General features: G+C 41.8%; 1 protein-coding gene across 3 annotated transcripts in view; it reads right to left on the bottom strand.

Moving 5' to 3' along the window:
* Positions 1-23846: 23846 nt before the first annotated feature.
* Positions 23847-26991, bottom strand: part of SS18 (SS18 subunit of BAF chromatin remodeling complex) — a 43205-nt gene continuing 40060 nt past the window's right edge. For all 3 annotated transcript variants that reach the window (XM_069957680.1, XM_069957679.1, XM_069957681.1), the window contains one exon: positions 23847-25260. In XM_069957680.1, the coding sequence (XP_069813781.1) occupies positions 25234-25260 (27 nt within the window). In that variant the 3' untranslated portion in view covers positions 23847-25233. The remainder of the gene's footprint in view (positions 25261-26991) is intronic.

Here is a 26991-nt window from a genome sequence, read left to right as displayed (position 1 = left end):
AGGGTGGATGCAGCCTAAGGACCGCATGGAAAACTGGGACACAGCCTATGCCAAGGTCTGTATCCCAGTTTTCCAGGCGGTCCGTAAGGCTGTATCCACCCTGTTCATGGAGGCTGCAGACAGCGGGAATCAGAAGCCGATAGTTCAGGTTCATATGAACCCAAACTTAAGCAAATTCGCTCATCTCTAATGGTAATACCATATAAATATATATGTCTCAATAATGTATGAAAATAGATTTCCAGATATTTATGATGTCTTGTAGGAATATGGCTCATTGTGTTTTCTATAATATTGTTTATGTTATCGCTAGAGATGAGAAAACTTTAAAAAAATTTGAGTTCGTCTGAACTGAACCTTTAAAGAATCACACCTAAACAGTTAAACTATGGCAGCTACACTAGTGGGACTATTAAGAATCTTTTATGTGAAAAAATCTAAGTATGAAATGTGCGCTTTTGCACTCCAATTTTTTTTTTTTATTTAACATTGTTTCATTGGGAGAAGTGGCTCTTTGTAGCACTTCTACTTGCGATTTTGTGCCCCCCCCCAAAAAAAAAACCATTAAAACCCAAAGATGAAAAGCGTGTTGATCACCAATAGGGCGCAGCGTCTCTCCTCTGTATCAAATTGAAATTAGACTCCAATAATATTGCGACACACTGGCATGGCCTGAGGAGGAGGCAAGAGACTTTTGGCAAGAGACTCCCTTGTTTGCACTGCTCAGCTACAGTATGGATATCAAGTCTGTCTGGGGTGAGAAACCAGGTCTATACTGAGAGGCAACGAGGAGCATAGACACTATTGTAAGTTATGGCCCACACAACCAGGATACAGCAGTCCCACTGAGGCCATCAAGGTTGCCTAAGCTTGCAGCAGTTCCATTGAGGCTGACAAGCGCTCCTGGGACCCCTCCAAGAACCTCAGTGGCAGATCCTTATGTGGGCTGGGAAGAGGACAGTTACCCTCTCCTGCAAGAGCACCAGCACCTTCTACTCCACCCCTGTCGTTTTGAAGATGGTTTGGAGAGAAGAGCAAGCAGGAGTGGGACAACACAAGGCATCTGAAACATCCATACCTGGCTAAAGAGTGTCCTGAGTGAAGGCTAGCCACCACACAGGAATTCCATAAATGGATTCTTAGGAGATGTCCATCATGCTTGTACCCTATTTAATGGCAGGAGTACCTCCTAAATCTTGAAGCAGGTGAGGGTGGTGGAGTACACCCTTATGCAAGGGCCACATGGATGGTGGGCTGCCTCAATCACCCAGCTGGGTGTGTTGCCACCAGAGCCTTCCTCTGACCCACTGAGTCAGAGGAGTGGGAAGAAAATCCCCAGCACTAACATCAAAACGTCTTACGGCCTAAGCCTGAGACATCTATCAGCGAGCCCCCAGGGGCAGAATCCATCCCAGCAGCAGCTGGATCCACCTCACCAGGTCCTCCTACATGCTGTGGAGTCCCTCAAGCAGCTGACACCATTGCACTTTTACCTATAGTGGCAGTCATTTCCCGAGATCAAATCAGGTGTCTTCCAACACAATGGCTATCACCTCTATATCCACCAAACTATCTGTGCCATCAGGGGTGAGAGGATGCCCAGGCATCTCAGGGGCCACAGGTCGATGCTATCTCTTGTGAGAAATGGGCCTTAAAACGATCAATAGGGGTCTCAGTACAAGACCCTGAACGATCAAAACGTTTGATTTTTTTTATAATTTTGAGAACTGTATTTTTACAACTCTCCATGACAGCATGGTATATCCACACATACACAGCCCTGCAGCAAGCACACTTATATATTTGGCTGTTCAGACATTTCCTAGTTCTATGTCATGAATATAGTTTATCAAATAATAACCAATGTAGTGAAAATAAATGATATGCTGATAAAAGTCCTATTTAGAGATCTGGGATTTTCCATAAAAAAAAACAATAGAAAAGATAATGTGTCTTCAAATTTCTGGTATAAACTATAAGGAAATTGAGAACAGAGATGAAAATGCAAAATGTTGACAATCCCCATCAAGGAAAATAAATGTGACAGTATCTAACATTGTTATAGGATAGACCTGACAGCAGCTGATTGGAGAGTCCTGCCTCCTGTACATCCAGATGCCACAGTTAGTTAAAACCTGTCTTTATGTAATTCTGGCAAAATTCAGCAGAGTGACAGTGACAACCCATGCTACATATAACATGAATATCTTATGCATGTAAAGTCATGTCAGACAAGCTGTGTAGTTACAGATGAGTAGTAAAAATTATGTAATATACAGATGCAGCTCAAAACGGAATAAGATGTTGATGGAATATAAATGTGTTTTGCCAAAAGAAACATATAAAGCATTTACTGCAAGTAACAGGAAGAGCATACATACTTACCTAGCTCCGGTCCCCTGCTGTTCCCCTGCAGCTCCTGTTCAGCAGAGTCTGGTGCCTCGATCTTATCTCTTTTTTTCTACTTGCAAGATGAGCGTTCGGGAGCAGAACCTTCTGCTGTAGCCAATCACTGGCCACAGGAGTATCCTGTCTGGGCCTGTAATTGGCTAAGGCGACAGGTCGTGATCCGAAGTGCAGGTGTGGTACAGTAACAACAACAATAAAAATGGAAGCTGTACAGTCATGGCGAAAGGTTTTGAAAATGACACAAATATTATATTTTCACATGATCTGCTGCCTTCTGGTTTTTATGTGTGTTTGTCAGATGTTTTTATCACATACAGAAATATAATTGCAATCATATTATGAGTAACAAAAGCTTATATTGAAAGAATGAGTTAATGCAGCAAGTCAATATTTGCAGGGTTGACCCTTCTTCTTGCATGCATTGCTTGCATTCTCCCTGGCATGCTCTCAATCAACTTCTGGACCAAATCCTGACTGATAGCAGTCCAGTGAAAATAATAAAACAAAGTTGTTGTTTTTTTAATTCCTTTTTTAAACTGACAATATTATTAGGAATAAAGTCTTAAGATGACTTGCCTGATTTGTTGTGGCATACATGTTATGCTAGATATTTAGGCCTAAAAGTCCTTGTGCTAGGGCAGGGATGGGGAACCTATGGCTCTCCAGCTGTTACAAAACTACAATTCCCATCATGCCTAGACAGCCAAAGCTAAAGCTTTGGCTGTCCAGGCATGATGGGACTTGTAGGTTTCCAACAGCTGTAGGGCCCAAAGTTCCCCATCCCTGTACTAGGGTGTGAAACGGCCATTGGCTGAGGGGCATTCTCTAGATTGTTTTAAGCATATCAATAAAGCGGCCACCTATTCACATGGTGAATGCCACTAGATGTGTTATCAAACTGTATTGCAAACATTATTTAACATTTTTGTTGAACCATAAAAAGTAAAACGCTCTGGAATTAAGGGCGCTTTATAAATAAATAATAATAATAATGCTAAGTGATTATAACTATTCTCTGTGATGCCCCCTTCTGTTCCAAATGATGCCTTCCTGCACCTGTCAATCAAATGACATTACCTCTAGTGACCATGGGGGTCTATTTTCCATACAGACCAGTAGTTGCAACCAACAAAAAAAACTTCATAGATACTTGAACGATCTTATTCCTACAGACTATATGGTGTAGCTTGTCTTAATCGTAGCTAGTCCACGTTTGGGCAACTCTTGGGATGGCTTGGGACCACTTCAGGGTTGATGCAAGGCCTTCATGCATTACTTAGGGTCTATTTACACAGAAAGATTATCTGACAAATATTTGAAGCCAAAGCCAGAAACAGACTATAAACAGAGAACAGATCATAAAGGAAAGCTTGAGATTTTTCCTCTTTTCAAATCCATTCTTGGCTTTGGCTTCAAATCTTTGGCAGATAAACTGTCAGTTCTGTGTAAAATGGACCCTTAGGGTAGCTTCACACGTACTGCTCTCCCGTCCGGCCAATCAGTGGTTGCGGCAGTGCAACACACTCATTGGTTGGGCGGGAGAGCAGTACGTCGGGACCCCGTGCAGCGAGGACAGGTAATGTATACAGAGCGGGAGCCGGGTGGCAGCTGAAGGGGTTAAGCGGCCGGCAGAATTACATACACGCAGCGGTCGTTCAGACCACTGTGTGTATGTAGTGAAAGTGATCTGCCAGGACCTAGCCGACGGTACGTGTGAAGCTACCCTTAGACAGCAATTCATCCATAGGGCCTCAGTATCCAGCTGAACCTTTCTCTAGTAAAATTACCAGATTAGTTTACTGAGCACCTAGGGCCTAATATTAGTTTGTCTGAGATGAGACTACTGCTTCAAGCTCTGTATAATCTGCACGTTTACTCTGCCCATATATTAAACCTGCAAAACTTGCATTTTGACAATAAAACCATAATAATAGTACCTTAGAAATATACAAGGATACATAATCCTCAGCATACAATTTTAAAGGGGTTATCCAGTGCTACAAAAACATGGCAGCATTCTGACAGCACAATTCTTGTCTCCAGTTCAGGTGTGGTTTGCAATTAAGCTCCATTCCCTTCAATGGAAATAAGTTATGCTGCGTTTACACGTAACGATTATCGTGCGAATTTGCGCGATAACGGTCGAATTGGAACGATAATTGTACATGTAAACGCAGCGAACGATCGAACGACGCACGATAAATCGTACATCGTGATCTTTCATCTGGTCAGCAAATCGTCGTTCATCGTACGCAAAAAATTCGCAAATCGTTCCGTGTGAACAGTCGTTCGCCGATTTAACCAATGTGTGAGATAGGCTTAAACGATCGCAGTGCGAATTTTCGTACGATATATCGTACCGTCTAAACGCTGATCGTTATAAAAAAAAAAATCGTAAATCCGACATCGCTAATCGTACGATCGGGCCAATAATCGTTACGTGTAAACGCAGCATTACATCACCCCACACAAACTGGAGACAAGAAAGGGACTGTCTCTGGAAGAAAGTGGCCATTTTTGTGTCGCGCTGGATAACCCCTTTAACCATAGGCTAAGGCAAAGTTGTGCACAAAAAAATCTTAAGTGGGAAAAGTTTGTCAAAATATTAACCAAATTGAGATATGCTAACAAGCAGATGTGCTCCTATCAACTCCGACTCCTGTATACATTCAGGGAGGACATTCCGGCATCTGTCAACATTATATGTTGAGTTATATTATTGTTAGGGGGCCTGCTATCGGTGGTTGACACTGGAAATGGATCATGTCCTAAAGATTAAAAAAAATGACATTTACTTTATACTAAATAAAAATAACACTAATAAAAGCAAGTTGGAAATAATTCTCACAAATCTGCACTGACTGCAGTAGCTTAGTATGGTAAACAGCTGTGGAGAATCTTGTCTTGTACCTGTATCAGCAGACCATCTGCACTCAACACCTCCCGTCTAATCAGCTTCTCCACCACATGCTTCCTTCATATCACATCTGTTCAGTTTCTCTTCTTTCTGGATAGTTCTGTCTTTGTAGCTTACAATTACTATCAGTGTTCTGTGTCTGTTAGTCACTGTTACAATTGCCATAGTCAATAGATCCACTTAATAATCACCCCTTGTACCCCATACTGAATAGATACAGTGGTAAAAGGCTCCAAAGTATCATAAAAGGTATCAGTACACCTCTAGCCTGTGTGCATCAAAAGTAAGGGCCCTATTACACGGGGCGATTATCGTGCAAAAAATCGTTATATCGTTCGAATTTAAACGATAATTGTTCTGTGTAATTGCAGGCAACGATCGAAAAATCGTTTGTGTCGTTGAATGTTGATTTAGATCTGAACCTAAAATTATCGTTAATGGTTCGCTAATCATTTGCTGTAATTCCACATTCATTCGCTCAAGTTCCGCATTTTTTCACTAATCGTTCAGTGTAAATGCACATTGTTCATTGTTTTGCTGGGATCAGAAGGAGTAAATGATCGTAGTAACGATCATATCTAACGATTATCATTCTGTGTAATATGGTGAACGATTTCAAGTTAACGATAAACAATCTCGTTTGTGATCGTTTATTGTTAGTCGTTAATAGTTAAAAATCGCTCAGTGTAATAGGACCCTAACCATTCAAAAACAGATATGTTAAACAGAGTTTGACCCAGCCTTATCTTGTCTGTAGGACTATCTTACCTATCTGCTCCACTCAATGATATTTAAATTGATATGCTAGAGTGAATGTCTGGACAATACTCCTTTTTGGTTTAATTGGGCTAAGTGTACTTACCTGACAGAGCCCAGACCCAGCGCACTTTCTCGGGTTGGGACTAAAAGTGCACTCTCAGCCAAAGAGTGGCTGGTGTGGGTCACTACTGTGGCAACTAACTGGCTGAGTGACCAGGGAGTACTGTCCAGTACCTATATACTTTAGAGAGGCACTATCAGCAGGTTCGGGCAGGTGAACCTGCTGATATGAGCCAGCCGCTATTTACCTTAGGGTTCCAGGGCTGTAAGTCATATTTCTCTGCGGTCCAGTATAGTGTAGTTCTCCGCTAATTGCTCATATGCTAACTAGCAATATTAGAGCATTTGGGGCATTCCCCATGCTCCCGGAGCACGCGCTCGGCCGCCCTAGCCTGCCTCCCCCCGGCCCGCCCTCTATGCATTATCATATATGCATTGCTAGGCCACTTGTAACGAGCGTCCTAGCTATGCATATATGAATATGTATAGTGGCCGGGCCAGGAGGAGGCAGGCTAGGGCGGCCGAGCGCGTGCTTCGGGAGCATAGGGAACGCCCTAAATGCTCCGAGCACGCTAATTACCATATGACCAATTAGCCAAAAAACGCCACTATACCGGACCCCACAGAAATATCACTTACAGTCCTGGAATCCTGAGGTAAATAGCGGCTGGCTCATATCAGCAGGTTCACTGGCCCGAACCTGCTGATATTGCCGCTTTAGGGTGTGGGGGTTTATACCCTTAAACGTTCAACTTGATTTTATTCATTTTGGCACTTGTCCCATGTGTGCTTATTTACTGATGACACTGTTGCCAATGGTCATAAACAAAATGATTTTTTTTTGTCCATGCTATAATATGGTTATGATCTCTCATGCCCTCTCCACCCACCTCAGGTTTCAAAGTGCACAAATTCCACCACTAAAAATCACTTTACAGTTTGACCGTTCACATTTCTCATTGGGACTAAATAGGAGGAAACTGCGTTCACAAACCACTTTACGAAGACCCTACAGCTGAATACGGATAAGTATCTCATTACTCAGACACATGTTTTACTCCACTATAACCTCTTAACAATGAACGTCGAATAAACACAGTCATGAAAAAAGTACACCCTCTTTGAATTCCATAGTTTTTGATATCAGGACATCTGGTCCTTAAAAGGTCCTGAAATTACATAAATGCAACAACAGATTCCACCATGTCATAACTTATTTAACAAAATAAAGCCAAAATGGAAAAGTCATACGTGAAAATTAAGTATACCTTGTGAAGAGAACCACAGTTAGAAGCAATCACGTGAAGTAATAATTTTCTGTACAGTATGTCATTATCAATTTCACACATCATTCTGGAGGAATCTTGGCCCATTCTTCTTTATATTGTTGCTTGAATTCTGTGAGGTTTAAGGTCATTAATTCGTTCACAGCTCTTTTAAAGTAAATCTGTCCTTCATGTTCCAAACTGCTGACACTGTTAGATAGCTGTTAGGTCAAGGAGACACATGGTACCTTTCATATATCAATCTGTACTTCCAGAATGTAGAAAAATGTTTTTATCCTCTGGTACAAAGAGTCATAGAAGCTTTTCCAACCTCCTGAATAATTACAAGTTATGCTGCGCTTACACGGAACGATAATTCGCCCGATCGTACGATTAACGATTTCGAAGTAACAATTTTTTTTTTATAACGATCAGTGGAACGATATATCGTACGGAAAAATAGTTTTCGATCGTTTTGCGATCGCTTAAGCCTATCTCGCACATAAGTAAAATCGGTAAATGACTGTTTACACAGAACGATCTGCGATTTTTTTGCAAACGACGATTTAAGAACATGTTCAAAGATTAAAATGAACGATTTCTCGCTCGTCGTTTGATCGTTTGCTGCGTTTACACATACGATTATCGTTCGAATGAGATAATTATCGTGCAAATTCGCACGATAAACGTTCCGTGTAAACGCAGCATTAAAATGTCTCATTACTCCCCCTCCCTCCTTGATTGACACCTGGAATTTGAGTCTCAAGCAGGATCAGGTATGGGAGTGGGGAAGAAGGAGTTACAGCTTTGTGCACTTAAGGAGCTTGGGGAAGCCTTTTTGACTAATTAAATACGAAAAGCATTTTTCTACATTCTGAAATCATAGACAGATAGTTGAAAGGTACCATATGCCTCTCTGACCTAACAGTATCTAACAGTGTCAGAAGTTTACAATGAGAATTGCTGCAGATTCCCCTTAAAAAAAAAAATGTAATAAACATATTTGTTATCGCCGCATGTGAAATCGCCTGAACTATTAAATTACTACACTCCTGATCTTACACAGTAAACAGAATAAGTGCAAAATTGTAGATTTTTGGAAACATCACATCCCAGAAAAAAAATTAACAAGTGATCAAAAGATCTCATATACACAAATGTGGTACCGATAAAAACTGCAGACGATGGTGCAAAAAAAACAATAAATGCATCATAAGGGTCGAAATAAAGCAAATTTAAACTTTTAAAAAAATGTTTTAATTTTTAAAAACAAAATAAAATAAAAGTTACGTAAATCATAAATTGGGTATCAGTACGATTTGATAAAAATAGATACAATGTAATTTTTTTTAACATGGCAAACAGCGTAAAGACAAACGCCTCTGCAAAAAAATTTTTTACAAAATATTATTTTCAAATTCACCTCACAAATAATTTTTGGTGGATTTAGGTCAGGGCTCTTCAAAAAGAGCAGCTGTTAACAGAATTCAGAGGCATTCTTTAGAGCCTGCACACATAATGCTTGTCTATTTCAAATATCAGCCCGATTTATTTTCAAACTGATCTATTAGTGGACATACATGTTATCAATGGAGCTTCAGTCATAGTTAAAAGTGTCTCTGGATCTGAAGATTTTTTATTTTTTTTTGCATGTGGCTAAATAGACAGGTAAAAGAAGACTCCTTTTTTCTGTCCTAATCAAATACACTCACCGGCCACTTTATTAGGTACACCATGCTAGTAACGGGTTGGACCCCCTTTTGCCTTCAGAACTGCCTCAATTCTTCGTGGCATAGATTCAACAAGGTGCTGGAAGCATTCCTCAGAGATTTTGGTCCATATTGACATGATGGCATCACACAGTTGCCGCAGATTTGTCGGCTGCACATCCATGATGCGAATCTCCTGTTCCACCACATCCCAAAGATGCTCTATTGGATTGAGATCTGGTGACTGTGGAGGCCATTTGAGTACAGTGAACTCATTGTCATGTTCAAGAAACCAGTCTGAGATGATTCTAGCTTTATGACATGGCGCATTATCCTGCTGAAAGTAGCCATCAGATGTTGGGTACATTGTGGTCATAAAGGGATGGACATGGTCAGCAACAATACTCAGGTAGGCTGTGGCGTTGCAACGATGCTCAATTGGTACCAAGGGACCCAAAGAGTGCCAAGAAAATATTCCCCACACCATGACACCACCACCACCAGCCTGAACCGTTGATACAAGGCAGGATGGATCCATGCTTTCATGTTGTTGACGCCAAATTCTGACCCTACCATCCGAATGTCGCAGCAGAAATCGAGACTCATCAGACCAGGCAACGTTTTTCCAATCTTCTACTGTCCAATTTCGATGAGCTTGTGCAAATTGTAGCCTCAGTTTCCTGTTCTTAGCTAAAAGGAGTGGCACCCGGTGTGGTCTTCTGCTGCTGTAGCCCATCTGCCTCAAAGTTGGACGTACTGTGCGTTCAGAGATGCTCTTCTGCCTACCTTGGTTGTAACGGTTGGCTATTTGAGTCACTGTTGCCTTTCTATCAGCTCGAACCAGTCTGCCCATTCTCCTCTGACATCAACAAGGCATTTCCGCTCACAGAACTGCCGCTCACTGGATGTTTTTTCTTTTTCGGAGCATTCTCTGTAAACCCTAGAGATGGTTGTGCGTGAAAATCCCTGTAGATCAGCAGTTTCTGAAATACTCAGACCAGCCCTTTTGGCACCAACAACCATGCCACGTTCAAAGGCACTCAAATCACCTTTCTTCCCCATACTGATGCTCGGTTTGAACTGCAGGAGATTGTCTTGACCATGTCTACATGCCTAAATGCACTGAGTTGCCGCCATGTGATTGGCTGATTAGAAATTAAGTGGTAACGTGCAGTTGGACAGGTGTACCTAATAAAGTGGCCGGTGAGTGTACATGATTCTGTATTGCGCATCCTGAGCCACTTAGTTAACAAGCTCCATTCTCATAGATAAGTGTCCATTTACTGAGCCTATCACATGGCTCGGTTATGCTACGTTTACACGGAATACAAATTCGCCCGATCATACGATTAATGATGTCGGAGTAACGGTTACATAAATTGCTACGCCTGCACAACGGTGGAGATCGCCGAAACGTCACAACATATCTGTATTATTTTGCTGTGCCTGCACCGATGTTTTCAACGTTAATGTAATAAACACCTGAGTTTTTTCTCATTAAGAGTATATTCACACGAACAGACTCGCAGCGAGATTCTTACTGCGAGTCCGGCAGGTCCTGGCAGTCCGGCGTCCTGCTGTCCCGTCCGGCCAATCAGTGTGTTGCCCAGCCGCAGCCACTGATTGGCCGGACGGGAGAGCAGGACGCCGGACCCGTGCAGCGAGGAGAGGTAATGTATGCTTACAGCGGGGGAGCCGAGCGGAGCAGAAGGGGTTAAGGGCGGTAGAATTACATACTCGCTGCGGTCATTCAGACTGCAGCGAGTATATAGTGTGTGGGAACTGCCAGGACCTGCTGGACTCGCAGCGAGAATCTCGCTGCGAATCCGTTCGTGTGAATATACCCTAAAGAAGTGCTGCGGGAAATTAATTTTATGGCCCTATTACATGAGATATCATGGACCATATAACAGGGCCTAAAGGTAACTGGAAACTATAGGATAGCAATCTTGTTGTATATTTTAAAGGTAGCTTCACACGTAATGGATTCGCAGCGGATTTCCCACTACGAGTTTGCAACAAAATCCGCTGTGAATCCCGCTACTGTGATTTTCAATGGGGTCAAATACCTGCAGCGGAACTTTCATTCTGCTGCAAGTATGTAAAGCCGACCCCTTTAACCCCCCGCAGCATACATTAGCTGCTCCAGACGGTCCCGCTTAGCCAATCAGTGACTGTGCTGGGGCTGTGCACTGATTGTCTGAGCGGGACTAATGGAAGTCAGGAGCCTCACATGCTGCTGTGGCACCGAGCAGGTAATGTATGCTGCGGGGGGTTAAAGGGGCTGGCGTTACACTGCGGGCATTTAACCCCATTAAAAATCACAGTAGTAAATTCCACTGCGGGCATGTAACCCCATTGAAAATCATAGTAGCAGGATTCGCAGTGGATTTTGCAAACTGCAAACTTGCAGCGTGGAATCTGCTGCTAATCCATTACGTGTGGATTCGTAAATAAAATTTGCTAGAGACTTTAAGACATCAGAAGTTGGGTTTAAACCTGCATTACAACCATAAATACAGAACACGATTAGAGATAAGCACAACTAGAGCATGCTCCAGTTCCATCGTTCAGCATTTGAATATGGCCCAAAGCTATGGCTGCTTCCATGTTTTCCTGGACTCCCTAGGGCTGCATACCACTTCTTCAGCCAATGGTATGCAAATGCTGAACGACCTGAATCGAGCATGCTTGAGTTGCGCGCATCTCTAGACATATTTAGAGGGAAACTCCGGATAAGAAAAACTTTTCTATTAAAAGTTATATAGATGTGTCTATACAATGTATTACTGTATCTGTGCTGTTCTGGTAGCTGATAGAAATCCAGGAAGTGAAAAAAAATGGCCCCTGTGCCAATTCACATGGTCTCCTGCTCCTTCTGCTATCCCCCCTTAGGAGACAAATACTCCATGCCTCTGTCTCACATTGTGTGTGTTTGCTGAGATCAGGCTGATGATGCAGACAGGGAGCAGGGCGAGATCTCACAGGAGGCTTGGCTGGATCCCCCAATCCCCTGAGTGATCCACCATCTCTGACCGGCCAGAAGCAGGTGCAGCACTAATTCTACTGATTGTGATGGGTGGGGCACTGTGATGATCAGCTGAGGGAAAGCATTGCATTCTGGGAACTGCTCAACCAGGAAGGACAGAAACACAATAAAAGAACAACCCACCCCCAAACAAATGGATTTATGGTAGTTTCAAAACAGGGATAGACAGGTAAGTAATGCTATATGCTTCTGCAGAAGTTTCTTTTTTTAACCTCTACCTCGAATTCCCCTTTAAGCACACTGTGCTAATTTTGTCCACTTACGTGCCAGGCAGCATGTCAGAGACCTGATGGCCCTCATTAAAGGGGCTATCCAGTGCTACAAAAACATGGCCACTTTCTTTCAGAGACAACACGACTCTTGTCTCCAGTTCAGGTGCGGTTTGCAATTAAGCTCCATTCACTTCAATGGAACTGAGCAGCAAAATCCCGCCCAAGCTGGAGACAAGAGTGAGCTGTCTCTGGAGGAAAGTGGCCATGTTTTTGTTGCGCTGAATAACCCCATTAAAGTCAATGGGATCCATGTGGAGCTGTTTATGCATACCATGTAAGTCATCCAACGATGCCTTTTTTATTTTTTTGCATTGTTCTGCTCCTATAAATGAGCAGAATGGAAATGATGGGGGTGTAAACCTAGCCTAATAGCATATACATGGAGCATAGGAGCTCTGTAATTATAGGAACCGTATTCAGAATTATAATTGTAACTGTGAAAAGTAGATAACCACCCAAAAGAGACCTCCACAGAACACAGTGTCTGCCTATTAACCCCTTCAAGACAGAGCCCATTGATGCACGGATGTCCGAGTCAAATTAATGCAATGTTCCTTCCCGCCTTCTAAGAGCCATAGCGCTTTTATTTTTCCACCTACAGGGCTGGTTGGGGTGTCATTTTTTGCCCATTATCTCTAGTTTTTATTAATATCATATTGGTGTAAGAAAAAATTGATAGCTTTTAATAAATTTTTTTGTGATAAATTGTTAAAAAAAAAAAAAAAAAAATCAGCAACCCTAGTGTTATTTTTATTTTACGCCGTTCACCATGCGGGAACACTAATGTTATATTTTAATAGACTGGAAAAGTATGCACGCTACGATATAGTTTATTTTTTATATTTTTATTTTTATAATGGGCAAGGAGGTATAGTAAACTTATTGAGAGGGGGGGTTTATACAGGTTTTTTAAAATAGTTTTATAAGCTTTTTTTTTACCAATTTAAACATGCAATCAATAGATATGCATATCTAATATCCATAGTATAGCATAGATCAGCCTTATTGATGATCTGTGCATAGAGCCTGCCTGAGAGAAGACTCTATACATAGATGGCCAATCCAACAGGACGGAGGTAAGCTGCTTACCCCCACCCGCCGGTACAAGCGATCGCTACCTCCCAGTCAGTGACAGGACCTTGTCCTGCCACTGTGTACCCTAAACGCTGCGATCGCTATAGCTTGCGGCATTTAAGGAGTTAATGACAGGCAGCTGCGCGATTGCAGCTGCCTGTAATTACTCTCGGCTTCCTGGACACTGATGTGAGCAGGACCGCTCTCACTGCAGTGGTCCCACACACATCAAAAGCACCTCACAGTCAGGAACATACATACACATTCCTGCTGCACAGGGTATGTGCAGCAGGACCGTATATGTATGTATTGCTAATGTTCAGCAGCACAGTAGTAAAAAAGTAAAAGATTTCAGGACTTGAAGTCGTCCAGTAAAGGGCAAAAAAAAATAAAAATTCGGCCCGTTGGAACATAAAAAGGGGCCATATTCACCTGTCCCCATACCCGCACAGTGCCGCGACCCGCTTCTAGACCTCAGCCAGCTGTCTCCTTACCTCCCCTCCGTCTACATCACAACCCAGAGGATGCCCTGCCAGGCAGTGACTGGGGAGGGACACAGCCGCAGTTACTGATTGGCTAAGCGGGTTAAATCCCACCCGCTTGTGACATTTAAGTCGGGTCGTGATGTACCAGAACCTGGGAGAAGCCGACACCCGGCAGGGTATGGGAGCCTGGTCATGTGGCACAACACAGCACAGGTAAGCGCAGTGTTTGTTTTTTTTTATTTTTTTATTTTCCCCCACCCTCTGCCCGTAATGACTTTTGCCCCCCTGCCAGACTTCTCCTTTAAACATCATTGAAACATTAACTCAATTTAAAGTCAGCCAAACATGGTATGATTTTCTCTATATAAATGGCAAACAACAGTTATTACTTGTCTTATCGCTTTACCGCTGGAACGGTACAGGAGGCGTTCTCCAGATGTGCAAAACCCAGATTTATCTATCTGAGATAGATTGAAGAGAACACATTTCCACTGCTCCAGAATCCATGCCTCATCCATGAAACTTAACCAATGAGTACCACTGAATGGTGCAGAGAGACACATTGTATTCCAAGGCTGTTTAAACTTTGCACCAAATGTTAATAGAAAAGTTTTATTTGCTATGACTTTTATGGCTGGGCTGCTAGTTATTCCCAGAGAATTCCACACATCTGGCAAAAACACATATCAGCACTTACTATTGACCGGAGTAGCTCTATAATGATAAAGATCTGTTAAACTTACGTGTTGGAAAAAATGTCATCCTATGAAAATTCCATCCAAAAACTGACAAACTTAAAACTGAGTAACCAATTCTATTGCTGTCTGCCCAGAGAATATATTTTATTCATCAGTCAGCAAAATGCAGCAATACAAAATAACAAAATAAAAAAAAAATTATTATATATACACTCACCGGCCACTTTATTAGGTACACCTGTCCAACTGCATGTTACCACTTAATTTCTAATCAGCCAATCACATGGCGGCATTTAGGCATGTAGACATGGTGACAATATACTGCAGTTCAAACCGAGCATCAGTATGGGGAAGAAAGGTGATTTGAGTGCCTTTGAACGTGGCATGGTTGTTGGTGCCAGAAGGGCTGGTCTGAGTATTTCAGAAACTGCTGATCTACTGGGATTTTCATGCACAACCATCTCTAGGGTTTACAGAGAATGCTCCGAAAAAGAAAAAACATCCAGTGAGTGGCAGTTCTGTGGGCGGAAATGCCTTGTTGATGCCAGAGGTCAGAGGAGAATGGGCAGACTGGTTCGAGATTATAGAAAGGCAACAGTGACTCAAATAGCCAACCGTTACAACCAAGGTAGGCAGAAGAGCATCTCTGAACGCACAGTACGTCCAACTTTGAGGCAGATGGGCTACAGCAGCAAAAGACCACAACGGGTGCCACTCCTTTTAGCTAAGAACAGGAAACTGAGGCTACAATTTACACAAGCTCATCGAAATTAGACAGTAGAAGATTGGAAAAACGTTGCCTGGTCTGATGAGTCTCGATTTCTGCTGCGACATTCGGATGGTAGGGTCAGAATTTGGCGTCAACAACATGAAAGCATGGATCCATCCTGCCTTGTATCAGCGGTTCAGGCTGGTGGTGGTGGTGTCATGGTGTGGGGAATATTTTCTTGGCACTCTTTGGGCCCCTTGGTACCAATTGAGCATCGTTGCAACGCCACAGCCTACCTGAGTATTGTTGCTGACCATGTCCATCCCTTTATGACCACAATGTACCCAACATCTGATGGCTACTTTCAGCAGGATAATGCGCCATGTCATAAAGCTAGAATCATCTCAGACTGGTTTCTTGAACATGACAATGAGTTCACTGTACTCAAATGGCCTCCACAGTCACCAGATCTCAATCCAATAGAGCATCTTTGGGATGTGGTGGAACGGGAGATTCGCATCATGGATGTGCAGCCGACAAATCTGCGGCAACTGTGTGATGCCATCATGTCAATATGGACCAAAATCTCTGAGGAATGCTTCCAGCACCTTGTTGTATCTATGCCACGAAGAATTGAGGCAGTTCTGAAGGCAAAAGGGGGTCCAACCCGTTACTAGCATGGTAACATAGTAAAAAAGGTTGAAAGAAGACAAGAGTCCATCAGGTTCAACCTAGGGAAACTCTACTGTGTTGATCCAGGGAGGGAGACGACAACCACCCCACCACAGGGAGAAAACTCCCCCCCCCCCCCCCCGAATCCAATGGCAACCAGAACAATCCCTGGATCAACGTATCACCGGAAATCTAATGCCCATAACTTGTAATATTATATTGTTCAAGAAAAGCATCCAGGCCTCCCTTGAACTTATTTAACCCATAGCTGCACCAGGACGTTATTTAACGTCCTCGTGCCGCTATGGGAGTTCAGAGGGGGGTCGCGCGGCGACCACCCTCTGAACTGCCGCGATCCCGGGTGCCGCGAGTAGCCCGGGCTCGCGGCTATTAGCGGGCACGGTCCGATCGCCGTGCCCGCTAATTAAGTACTTAGAAGCAGCTGTCAAAGTTGACAGCTGCTTCTAAATACTTGCGGTTACACATCCCTGGTGGTCTAGTGGGGGGATCGCCCCCCTGCGGCGCGATTGCGGGGGGGCGATCCCTGCATCCATACCGGGCCGGGGTCTGCTCCGTAATGGCGCTGATCCCGGCTCGGCATTCTATTGCTTTTGGCTGCAGCAGCCAAAAGTAATAGAACACCGATCTCATGGATTCATGCAGTATAACTATACTGCATGGATCTCTATGAGAGATCAGAGTGCATATACTAGAAGCCCCCCAGGGGGGCTTCTAGTATATGTCTAAAGTAAAAGAAAAAAGTATTTTTAATAACACAAAACCCCCTCCCCTAATAAAAGTCTGAATCACCCCCCTTTCCCCATTTTATAAATAAAAATAAATAAATAAATTAATAAACAAACATGTTTGCTATCGCCGCGTGCGTAATCGCCCGAACTATTAATTAATCACATTCCTGATCTCACACGGTAAACGGCGTCAGCACAAAAAAATCCCAAAGTGCAAAATTGCGCATTTTTGGTCGCATCAAATCCAGAATAATTGTAATAAAAAGCGATCAAAAAGTCATATATGCGCAATCAAGGTACCGATAGAAAGATCACATCATGGCGCAAAAAATGACACCTCACACAGACCCATAGACCAAAGGATAAAAGCGCTATAAGCCCGGGAATGGAGCGATTTTAAGGAACGTATATTGGTTAACAACGGTTTGAATTTTATACAGGCCATCAGATACAATATAAGTTATACATGTTACATATCGTTTTAATCGTAACGACTTGAGGAACATGCATAACAAGTCAGTTTTACCCCAGGGCGAATGGCGTAAAAACACATTTCCCCCAAATAAAAGAAATGCGTTTTTTTTTTTCAATTTCACCACACATATAATTTTTTTCTGGTTTCCCGGCACATTTTAGGCAAAAATTACATCTGCCTTAGCAAAGTACAATTAGTTGCGCAAAAAATAAGGGCTCATTTGGGTCTCTAGGTGGAAAAATGCAGGCGCTATGGCCTTATATACACGAGGAGGGAAAAACGAAAACGCAAAAATGAAAACTGGCTGTGTCCCCTAAGGGTTAATGAATCGGCCACGACAACATCATGTGGCAGAGAGTTCCACAGTCTGACCACTCGTACAGTAAAGAACCCGCGGCGATGCTGATGATAAAATCTTCTTTCCTCTAGACGTAGAGGATGCCCCCTTGTCATGGTTACAGACCTAGGAGTAAAATGACCAATACAAAGATCTCTGTACTGTCCATTCATATATTTGTACATTGTGAACAGATCGCCCCGAAGACGTCTTTTTTCTAGCGTAAATAACCCCAAGCGTGATAACCTGTCCTGGTACTGTAACCCACCCATTCCCTTAATGACCTTTGTTGCCCTCCTCTGCACCCGCTCTAGTTCAGCTGTGTCCTTCTTATATACTGGTGCCCAAAACTGTACACAGTATTCCATATGTGGTCTGACTAGTGATTTATAAAGAGGCAAAACTATGTTCTCATCTTTAGCATCTATACCTCTTTTGATGCATCCCATTATTTTATTAGCCTTGGCAGCTGCTGCCTGGCACTGATGACTAAAGTTGAGTTTACTGTCCACCAATACCCCCAGGTCCTTTTCGGAAGTAGTTTTACCCAGAGTTTTATTATTTAGCACATAACTGTATTTATTATTTCTATGGCCCAAGTGCATAACCTTACATTTATCCACATTAAACTTTATTTGCCATTTCACCGCCCAAGCCTCTAGCTTCTCCAAATCCCTCTGTAATATATTATCATCCTCTGTGGTGATTACTTTACCCAGTTTAGTATCATCTGCAAAAATGGAGATTCTGCTCTGTAGCCCCCTCATAAAGATCATTAATAAAAATATTAAAAAGAAGTGGACCCAACACTGACCCCTGTGGTACCCCACTAGTAACTAAAACCCAATCTGAATATGTTCCATCAATGACCACCCTTTGTTTTCTATCACACAACCAGTTACTTACCCATTTGCATACGTTTTCCCCGAGTCCCAGCATCCTCATTTTGTAGACCAACCTTTCATGCGGCACAGTATCAAATGCCTTTGAAAAGTCCAGATACACAACATCCACAGCCTCCCCCAGGTCCAGTCTATAACTTACCTCTTCATAGAAGCCGATCAGATTAGTCTGACAGGATCGATCCCTCATAAATCCATGCTGATGCTGCGTCACAAGATTTTTTCATTAAGATACTCCAGTATATTATCTCTTACAAACCCCTCAATTACTTTACCTACTATAGATGTTAGACTTACGGGCCTGTAGTTTCCAGGATCGCTCTTTGACCCCTTCTTGAATATTGGTACCACATTAGCTATGCGCCAGTCCTGTGGAACAATCCCTGTCGTAATAGAATTTTTAAATATTAAGAATAACGGTCTGTCTAACACAGTATTTATTTCTTGCAAAACTCTAGGATAGATACCTTCTGGGCCCGGTGACTTATGTATTTTAATGTTTTTAAGGCGTCTCCCCACTTCTTGTTGTGTTAGGCAGGTGAGAATTATGGGAGGATTTATATTATCCATAGTCATGTCGTCTGTTATGGGATTCTCCTCTGTGAATACAGTAGAGAAGAATGTATTTAGTAGATTTGCCTTTTCCACTTTCCCCTCCACCATTACACCCAGATTATTTTTGAGGGGACCAACATTTTCAGTTTTAAGTCTTTTGTTGTTTATATAAGTGAAGAACATTTTGGGATTTGTTTTACTTTCTGTGGCTATCCTTCTTTCTGTTGCTATTTTTGCTTCTTTTATTTTCTTTTTACACATTCTATTCTTCTGTCTATAGTTGCTCAATGCTTCCCCACTACCTTCTTGTTTTAGTAGTCTGAATGCTTGTTTCTTATCATTTATTGCACCCCTTACAGCTGAAGTTAACCACATTGGATTTCTCTTATTTCTACTACGTTTATCCCCATATGGTATGTGTCGTTCACACGATTTACCCAGGATGCTCTTAAATATGTCCCATTTCTCTTGTGTACTTTTATTTCTGAAGGCATTGTCCCAGTCTATGTTCCCAAGGTCCTTTCTTAGTTTTTGGAAATTAGCCTTCCTGAAATTTAATGTTTTTGTAGCCCCTCTGCTAATTATTTTATTGAAGGATAATTGAAAACTTACTATATTATGGTCACTATTACCTAGGTGACCCCCCACCTCTATTTTTGATATTCTGTCTGGCCTATTGGTTAAGATCAGGTCCAGAAGGGCCCCCCCTCGTGTTGGTTCCTGTACTAGTTGGGAAAGGTAATTATCTTTTACTATTTCCAAAAACACGCTTCCCTTCCTGGAGCTGCAGGTTTCTGCTTTCCAGTTTATATTTGGGTAGTTAAAGTCCCCCATAATAATGACTTCCCCCTGCTTCGCTGCCGCATCTATTTGTCTTATAAGAAGATTTTCTGACTCTTCCACTATACTTGGAGGTTTATAACTCACTCCTTAAAGAATTTTATTATTCTTCGTCCCTCCTCTTATTTCTACCCAAAGAGATTCTACATTATCATCACTTATATCCTCCCGCAGAATGGGCTTAAGGCAGGATTTAACATATAGACAGACCCCTCCCCCTTTCTTATTTTTACGGTCATTTCTGAATAGACTATAACCCTGGATATTAACAGCCCAGTCATAACTCTCATCCAGCCTTGTCTCGCTTATCCCCACTATATCATATTTCTCTTCAACCATTATGAGTTCTAATTCCTCAGCTTTATTAGTGAGGCTTCGAGCATTAGTATACATACATTTAATATGTTTGTCCATATTCCCTTTCCTCTTGTCACTAGTGACTGTTCTAACCCTCCCGCCGCTCCACCCCCAGTTCCATAATCTAGGCCCAGCTCTCCATCTACTCTGTCTTCACTTACTATATTGTAGTTGCCCTCCCCCCCGGTCCCTAGTTTAAACACTCCTCCAACCTCTTAGCCATCTTCTCCCCCAGCACGGCTGCACCCTCCCCATTGAGATGCAGCCCGTCCCTACCGTAGAGCCTGTAACCGACCGAGAAGTCGGCCCAGTTCTCCATGAACCCAAACCCCTCTATCCTACACCAGCTCTTGAGCCACTTATTTACCTCCCTAATCTCCCGCTGTCTCTCAGGTGTGGCTCGTGGTACAGGTAATATTTTGGAGAATATCACCTTGGAGGTCCTAGTTTTAAGCTTCCTGCCTAAGTCCCTGAAATCGTTTTTAAGGACCCGCCACCTACCTCTAACTTTATCATTGGTGCCAATGTGCACCATGACTGCTGGGTCATCGCCAGCCCCTCCCAGTAATCTGTCAGCCCGATCCGCGATGTGACAAACTCGAGCGCCAGGAAGGCAACACACCGTTCGACGATCCCGGTCTTTGTGACAGATTGCCCTGTCTGTCCCCCTAATAATTGAGTCCCCCACTACCAGTACCTGCCTGGCCTGCCCTGAACTCCTGTTTCCCACCTTACTGGAGCAGACACTCCGCTGGCTTTCAGAGGCAGTGTCCTGCTGCAGCAATGCCACCCCTAAATCAACATCCCCCTCATCCGCCAATTTGGCAAACTTGTTGGGGTGTGCCAGATCAGGACTGGCCTCCCTCACACTCTTCCCTCTACCCCGTTTTCTAACTGTGACCCAACTACATGCCTCTTCCTCCTGTACCTCCATGCTATCACTCTCTCCCCCATCTACCCCTTGGAGCGCTTGCTCAGTGAGCACCAGACCCCTTTCCAGTTTGCCAATGTATCTCAAACGTCACAGCTGCTCATTTAGATCCAGGATCTGGGCTTCCAAACCAGCAACATGCACACATCTCCCACAATGGTATGCACCCTCGATCGGTTGATCAAGGATTGCATACATCGCACAAGATGTACATTGGGCCGCATTGTCAAATATGGCGCTCATTTTTATGGGGATATTATGTATAACTAAACAAAACAAAAGCAACAAAAGCAAACAATGTATTCAAAAGCAAGTAAACAATTTGTTTTCCTCTAAAACTCCCTGAATCTAAAGTCCCAGAATATTAAAGTCCCACACTTGAGACAAAAACACACTTCAGATCTAAAACTCGCACGCTCCAAAACTCGCTCACAATACAATATAAAAGCACTTACCTGATAAAGTGACCGGTGAGTGTATATACACTGTATATATATATATATATATATATATATATATATATTTTTTTTTTTTTACAGTAATACCCCATACTTTTGGCAACTTAGAAAATGAAGACCCCCTGACCACCAATAATACCTTGTTTTGTCCACTATCACTGGAGATATTCGCCATTTTTCCTAATCTCTATTAATGTTAAGAGTATATAAAAGCTACATTCACAATCTAGAATTTTTTTTTATTGCCCCAGTGCATTGAAAATGATACACAAGGCAATAGTGTAACAGTTTTTAATTACAAATTTCCCATTGTTTTGTTTCTACAGCTGTTGTGCAGACCTATGCGTTTCCATGGTAACAGTGACAAACTTTGTATAATTTGATCCTGGAGTCAAACTCCCATCTGGTCCCAATATTAAGTCAACATACATTTACTTTGTTAGGAAGTACGCAAAGTCGCTTCAGGTTTCATTTTCAATGCATTGGGACAATAAAAAGAAATTGTTGCAGCAGTACTGCAGACATATCCTTTAAGTTTTGGGTGAGAATAATATAGATCAATTCTTAAACAAAAGATTTGATATTGCATAAATGAAACCGGTGCACAAGAAGCGGTGTGTGAGACCCTCTCTTTCACTTTTATTATGGGGGGGGGGGGGGCAAAAAGGACTATACAGAAAGGAATATAATGCACAGGTACTAAGGATGGAGGCAAGTTTCTTACCTTCTTCCTCGGTGCCTTTTCCATGATATTAGCAGTTTATTTCCTATGCTAATAAGGAATTTTGGTGCACTGGGGGCCACCCCTTCTAACAAACATCAGCAGAGCGCGCCAGCCAGGGCAGATCTGTGCACTACCTTCATCCTCTGTGGCCCATGCACCGTACTAAATCTAAACTGTTAAAATTGACAGTGTTAAAATGTGAAAAAATTTTAACGTGATATTTATTAAGTCCATATTTTCATGTACAAAACTCAATTGTGTAATTAAAGCGACTCTGTACCCACAATCTGACCCCCCAAACCACTTGTACCTTCAGATAGCTGCTTTTAATCCAAGATCTGTCCTGGGGTCTGTTCGGCAGGTGATGCAGTTACTGTTTTTAAAACTACTTTTAAACTTGCAGCCCTGTGTCTAATAGCTGGGGCTTACATTTGTATATGCATTAGGCTGGCACCACCACTCTGTCCTTCTTCCCCACCGTCCTCATCATCAGGAATGATCCAGGAACATTTACTGCTGTTTGAGCTTTGCACAGGTGTCTTAACGATCCAGCCCATGTTCATTATACACACAGGTGGGGAATAGGAATTAATCTGCCTGGATCATTCCTAATGATGAGGGTGAGGAGGAGGGAAGGAGAGGTTGTGCCAGCCTAATGCATATACAAATGTAAGCCCCGGCCGTTAGACACAGGGCTGCAAGTTTAAAAGTCGTTTTTAAAACAATAACTGCATCACCTGCCGAACGGACCCCAGGACAGATCTTGGATTAAAAGCAGCTATCCAAAGGTACAAGTGATTTCGGGGGGGTCAGATTGTGGGTACAGAGTCACTTAAAGGAGTTTTTCCGGCATAAACTAATAATCGATGATGCAGTCGGAGCAAATAACTGCTTCATACTTACCTGTGCTGCTCAACTGCAGCTTCCAGGCCACCCTCCTCTTTTTCACAATTTTTGTTGTTTATGCTGAGCGGCCATTTCCTGTGGAACAGCAAAACAGTATAATGCTGTCCAAGCTGAGCAGCCATTTCCTGTCAAAAGGAATCAGCAGCAAAGTCGTGAAGAAGAGGAAACCCATGGACAGCAAGCAGCACGGCAACCGGCAGCTGCGGAAGAGCAGGACAGGCAAGTATACACCACTGTTGTGTCCCGTAGCATCATAGAATAGCTTATGCCAGACAACACCTTTAATGCCCATTATTGGCTTGTATGTATAGGGCCTTATTTTTGGCAGAAAGTGGACTCTTAAAATATAAATTTCTATACATTAAACTCTCCTAAAATTATGTCTAAAGAAATATATAATTCACCTGACCAAATACAATGTATATTTGACTCATCTACTGAAATGTTTTTTTTTTTTAAGTGAATACCAATATGCAAAAGTACCATTAATAAAAAAATGCACACATTACATCCTGTACACATTTTACAACAAAATTAAAACTCAAGTCACAAATAATTTATTCTTGTAAAGTACAGTTAAATAGCATTGTAAGTACACCAGTATACTTTTGGCACAGAACCCCTGACCACCACCCCTCCCCTCCAAAATAATAAAACAAAATAATAATACTGCCCATACTAAAAATTTGTTTCAATTGTGTTGTGTGTTTTATTATTATTTTTTTTTAAACAGGAAGATATTGCTCTGTAAAATAACATACAATCTCTTCAGGGTATTTTTTCCTAAAAAGAAAAAAAAAAACACACAAAAAAAATGACATTCCTATTATAACAAAGACCTGTTGGATTGCATAAGTCAGACTACTTTCACAATACATTTTGCAGTGTCTACTTGATGTATAGAAAAGCTCCCAGAACATAGTAAATGTATCCATAAGTTCTTATTCACCCAACAGGGTGCCATAAGTGTTTTTTTTTTTGGCCTCCGCAGGGCCAGTGTAATCATTACCACAGTCAGTTACTCTAATCCATACAGAGGCATCCAGTAAAAAACAAAAATATACTACATGATTAAGTTTTATTTTTGTTTGCAACCGTTCACCTATACATAGTGGCATTTTCCAATGTACACCCACAAAAGATGCCAAACACTGCAAAACATAGTGAAAAGACCTAGTACTTAACAGATAATATTTATAGCAGCGTGTGCTCTTAACTGCATAAATATTCTTATGTGCTGGTCAACAGATACAAGATCAATGCTGATGTGATCCCTGCTATAGTGAGTTTGTTCTCTTGCAAATCTATAGACATAATTGCAAATCATTAAGAAAACTAATTCATTAGATTTTGCAACATAAGAAATGAATGGTATGATTATTTCGAGTATCCACACTGTAGGACCATTCTCATATATATATATTAAAAAAAACAAAAATTTATAGACAAGCATTAGCCATTGTTTCTCCATTTTTTAAAATTCTAATATTAACATTCATGGCACAACACATTTCTTAACTTCATAGTGTATCCAAAAGTTACAAATGTTCGGAAATTTTGTTCCCCTGTTTATGGTGTGTGAGTATGCAGCTGTAACGTAAAGGGAAAAAAAAAAAAAACTGACCAGCTCAGTTATTTAAAAAAAATCTCCCATTTCTCATGGATGGTGTGAGAGCTCTTGTCTATGCATTACACGGATATCCTGGATTGTATGATGCAACATCACCACCTAGAGTACATTATGCGAAACTGACAGGTGAATTTTTGCAGTCTGCAGTGGTCGGAAGCTGCCATCAATTCACACAATTTTCCCAAATGTAAAATAAAGATGAAGTTAAATATCTTCAAAAGGAAGATGTCCACAGTCCGGAGGAAACACCACAACAGCTACACTGACTGGCTACAGGAATCCACAAGTTCTTTACTGCTGATAGTTTCCATATTGCCCCTAAAAAAAACACATAAAAACAGACATAAGAAAAACCGAGCAGTTAGGGGAGTATAATTAAAGCAAAAAGAGGAGAGAATGATAATAAATGATTATACCAACTAAAGTCACATATGTAACACAGAAAATAAATACATCATAATTAATTATAAACATCTATAAAGTGGTACTTTGGTTTAAGAGTAACTTGGATTGAGAGCATTTTTCAAGAAGAGCTCAGAGTTTTTTAAAATTGTGACTTGGTTTAAGAGCATAGCTTTGATGTAAGAGCTCCCTGTACTGGATGCGAATGGGAGTGGGGGAGGGGCATGGTCTGCATAGCGGGGTCTACCGCCCTGTACTCTGACCCAGGAAGTGTCCCTCACCTTCCAAATGATAGCAGATCCACTTCAGGCTTGGGGTTGCATCAGGGGACAGGACTGTGGAGGTAATCTCTTCATAGCTGTAACCCCTCTCTACCCAGACAGTGTGCTGCTATACTGTGCTCACCCTATACCCTGCGCATTCCTTCATACTCCCTGCAGTCTCTGTCAGCTCTTGTGTTTCCCATCCTCTCCATTCCTGCTATAATGTGCCTGAACATACACTCAGCTATAATGTGCCTGCACTCAGGTTTATGCACTTACTATACATTATACGCCACATGCTGATTGCTATACTGTGCAGTAACTTATAATATGACATATGCAGCTTTCTAAATTTTTGTTTCATTTGTTTTACCTGTTATTTAGAATAAAAAAATAATTATTTTGGGGGGGTGAAACCATTTGTTGGCATTTCTATGATTTCTTATAGGAAAATCTGCTTTGGTTTAAGAGTGATTTGGATTACAAGTGGGGTCCCAGAACGAATTATGCTCGGAATCCAAGGCACCACAGTATGTATGTGTGAATATGAATATGAATATATATATTTATATATATATATATATTTATATATATATTTATATACACACACACACACAGTATTTTTTTGTATGCTACACTGCTGTGAAATTGTTTTGCGTGGACTGACACACTTTTTTTTAAATTGAATAAATTCACAATTTTTCACTTTCAATGATCGAGTGCTGTGGATTATCTCACACACAAACACACACATTGTACATACATACACCACCTTAGAGCTATTAAGGGTGCATTCACACGTACAGGATCCGCAGCAGATTTGATGCGGATTTCAGTTGTTTAGATCAAATCTGCTGCAGATCCGCAGCAGAAAATACGCTGCGATACGGTGTGTGTGAAGATACCCTAAAAGGGGATTTTCCTATGAATTAATTTAAGGCCATGTTCACACAACCTAAAAATAAAGGGCAAAATATGGCAATACTTCGATATATATGGCCTGAAAGTGTACTGGGTACAGTACTTACAATCTTTATATAGTGCTGCAGAATAGGTTAGCACTAGAGATGAGCGAGTACTACAATGCTCGGGTGCTCGATACAAATATTTCCTGAGGCTTGGGTGCTCGTTTCGAGTAACGAGCCCCATTGAAGTCAATGGGAAATGCAAGCATTTTTGCAGGGGACCAAAGCTCTGCACAGGGAAGGTTGCGTGAAAACCTGGAAACCTCAGAAAAAGATGGAAACACGGAAATGGATAGCAACAGGACAAATTGACTACTGACAGCTGCACTACAAGTCCAAGCCAGCAGCCAAGAGTAGCAAAGAAATAAATAAAATAATATTATATATATATTTATAAATATATAATTTAAGTTTTAAAA

This window comes from Dendropsophus ebraccatus, chromosome 2 (genome assembly GCF_027789765.1).
Source record: "Dendropsophus ebraccatus isolate aDenEbr1 chromosome 2, aDenEbr1.pat, whole genome shotgun sequence".
Lineage (NCBI taxonomy): Eukaryota > Metazoa > Chordata > Amphibia > Anura > Hylidae > Dendropsophus > Dendropsophus ebraccatus.
The sequence above is the reverse complement of the archived record's forward strand: the minus strand, read 5'-3'. Positions and strand labels throughout refer to the sequence as shown.